Source organism: Fundulus heteroclitus, chromosome 9, assembly GCF_011125445.2.
Source record: "Fundulus heteroclitus isolate FHET01 chromosome 9, MU-UCD_Fhet_4.1, whole genome shotgun sequence".
Taxonomy (NCBI): Eukaryota; Metazoa; Chordata; class Actinopteri; order Cyprinodontiformes; family Fundulidae; genus Fundulus; species Fundulus heteroclitus.
The window spans coordinates 15,121,993-15,124,934 of record NC_046369.1 but is presented as its reverse complement, the minus strand read 5'-3'; the positions used below and the strand labels follow the sequence as shown (position 1 = coordinate 15,124,934).

Here is a 2,942-nt window from a genome sequence, read left to right as displayed (position 1 = left end):
AAATAAAATTGAATTGAATTCTTGTAGGTCGTGGTAAGGCACCTAAAAGTTGTTTGTCAACCACCAGAAAAACACTACAAAAGAAGAAGAATATATAGAGAATTTATCATTGTCCCATTATAAGCATATGAGTGATTACTACTGGAGGAGCTGTTAGGAATGTAATATTTTTGTCCCGTGGGTCAAGAATGCACATTCTGCATCCAAGTAGGATACTCGGCCTTCTGACAAATATTTGTGGACAAATGGGGATTAATTCCAACCGACACAGACGTTACAATTTTTCAATTATATCATTAGAAGAAGATTCATGCGGCCCTACACTCAAACAATAGTCAAGATCCAAGTATTTTCCACTGTTATTTTGTGAGTTGAAGATGGATAAATTTGGAAGCAACTGGTCTAGATGGTTGTTTAAATTTTTGCTTAGGAGTTCTGAGATGTTTCTCTTTCATCAATCTGTTAATTTTGTCCAATGTTCCATTTCCATAAGCCAAACAGTCCCAAATACAAGCACTACCTATGCTCAACTAACTCGAATCCATTTTTTTTCTCATCCATTTGTTAAAGCCCCTCCAAAATTGTCAAAAGAAAGTATTTTCATGTCAATTCAAAGTTCAACGTGTCAGTGAAGTAATTCAGTTTCTTTTTTTAAAATAAAAGTCCACTTTCCTGGATGATCGGCTCTGAGTCAGCGTATATATAATTGTGTGTTTTGATTTTGTCTTTGCTGCAATCTCCAGTTCATGGAAAGCTTCCACAGTTGAGGTTTCTGTTTTGGTTCCAGTTATCTGGATCAAGTTCCCGCTAAAGAACCGAAAAACAGTTTCCCAATTGCCTATTGCTTTTTGTTGTACATCAACTTATTTAATACGAACAGTGCACTTTGAAAATGCTTATAGAACAATGTTGGGGAATTTCATTTGTACTTCTTATAAAAAGGTCATCAATAGTCAATCATGATCACTGGAAATCAACATTTTTGTATATGTGACGCTACAGCAGAGGGTAATGGAGAACAAATACAACTCAGCGCAGCTTTGGGCCAGAAGTAAAAACATTTTAAAATATACCCAGACTCACCAAGATATTACCTTTCAGGAATAGTTGAGAAGGACAAAACAAAATATGTATTTCTCACAAGGTTTAAAGTTTCACTAAGACTGAACCAAAGTGAACATATGTTACACGAAAGACTAAGCAGAGCTTTACTGTGCCCATAGAAAAAGGTGGGTAGCATCCTGTGAGACATTTTACCATTATGTACTAGGGCTGGACAATTATTCGCATTTGCAATATAATGGCAATTTTGAAAAAAATTAATTTCCAAATCGCAGAGATCTGCAATTTTCGGCTATGGAACATTAATTGATATGACGCATCCTTTAGGTGTCTGTAATATGTTTAAAGTGGGTTTGCCTCCACATGGAACGGAAGGGAGTTGCAGCAGTGATATAATCTAATTTTATTATTTGTTTTAGAGTTTATATAAAATCAACACTTTACCAGACAATTTCAGGGATCTCACCATAGCATTAAGTATCGGTCAAACTGTTTAATACATAGACTTGTTTGTTGGTTGCACTTTATGTTCAACAAGGACTAATGTCCAACTGAACAAGCTATTCTCTTGAATAATAATAATAATAATAATAATAATAATAATAATAATAATATTCTGATTAACAAAAACAACATTTCTTGTTTTGAATAAAATTATTAGTTTTTTTTAAACAAACATCTACGGCAATCACAATTACAGTTTAAATACATCGCAATTTAGATTTTTTTGGCAAAATCATTCAGCCCTATTATGTACGCAAACATTTTGTGAGAACCACTTATGAATGTATAAAAAGTTCTCATCTAAACTGTTTTGGAGGATATTAAATTTGTCTTCTCAGCCACAGGATTTAGGCGTCTTGCAGTCATTGACTCAACATCTGAGCCTAAGTGCTGAAGCTGGAGTCAAACTGGGCCAAACTGGAATACAAAATGATCCGAATCACAACAGCGAAAAACTAGAGTATGACTGAAAAGTCAAGGCGTCAAGGTGATGCAATGGTTCAGGCAAAGTCCACAGCTAAAACTCGTGTTTCAAAGTCTAAAGAAAGTCGTTTTTTCCTTGCATCTGGAATTTACCATGTTCCTACAAATTTTTTTGTTTCAAAACTCTGTACTTTTCCAGAGTCCCAACAAGACAGAAAAACTGCAACAAAACAGGCCGTTTTTAAGCATTCTGTGGGGTCAGATTAACAAAATTAGACAAATACCCAAGTTATGATGCTGCAATTAGAGATAAGGTATGTCATTTAAATACAACTTAATGTAATTTCATCCCTTTCAAAACTGTATAGTAACCCTGACCATGGTTATTGCAAAGTTAAATAAATAATGGTAGTAGAATAACTGCCTTGTGTTTTTCTTTAACTTTGCTTTATGTAAAATGAATACTCAAAACACGTATTGAATACTTTTAAAGCCACAACACAGCTTCTTAAGGACCTGATTTCCTTTTCAGCCCCCTCTAAATAGTGAGTGTCAGCGCACAGTTTCCCCATCTTACCATATTCTACGCCGCTAAAAAGAAAAATGAGTCCAATGGTGAAGAATGTCAACTTCCTTTTACGTTCATGGTCCATTGTGGTAGACTTAACAATCTTTTTTTCCCTCCGACTCTTCAAGACACCATGATCTCTCCTCAGAGCGCTGCAGACAGGATCCGGAGTGCCGCCGTCGTGCTGCCAATTAGAGCCGAAAGAGATGAGACCCTAAATCTGAAAGAAGAGGAAAAACGACAACAATGCATGGACTCTGTTTGGACAACCTGAGCAGCGAACATGCGTGCACTGACTTCACCGCATTTTGTAAACTTACCCAGCTGCTCCTGCTGATCACTGCTACCTTGCAACACTTATCCACTCAGCCCCATGCGAAGGTGA

At 36.2% G+C, this 2,942-nt stretch overlaps 1 protein-coding gene across 1 annotated transcript in view; it reads right to left on the bottom strand.

Moving 5' to 3' along the window:
* The window catches only part of mfsd8l1 (major facilitator superfamily domain containing 8-like 1), a 19,750-nt gene extending 16,808 nt beyond the window's left edge, over positions 1-2,942 (bottom strand). The window contains exons 1-2 of the mRNA XM_021321507.2: positions 2,878-2,942; positions 2,567-2,777 (exon numbers count right to left, since the gene is read on the bottom strand). Of these exons, the coding sequence (XP_021177182.2) occupies positions 2,567-2,642 (76 nt within the window). The 5' untranslated portion in view covers positions 2,643-2,777; positions 2,878-2,942. The remainder of the gene's footprint in view (positions 1-2,566; positions 2,778-2,877) is intronic.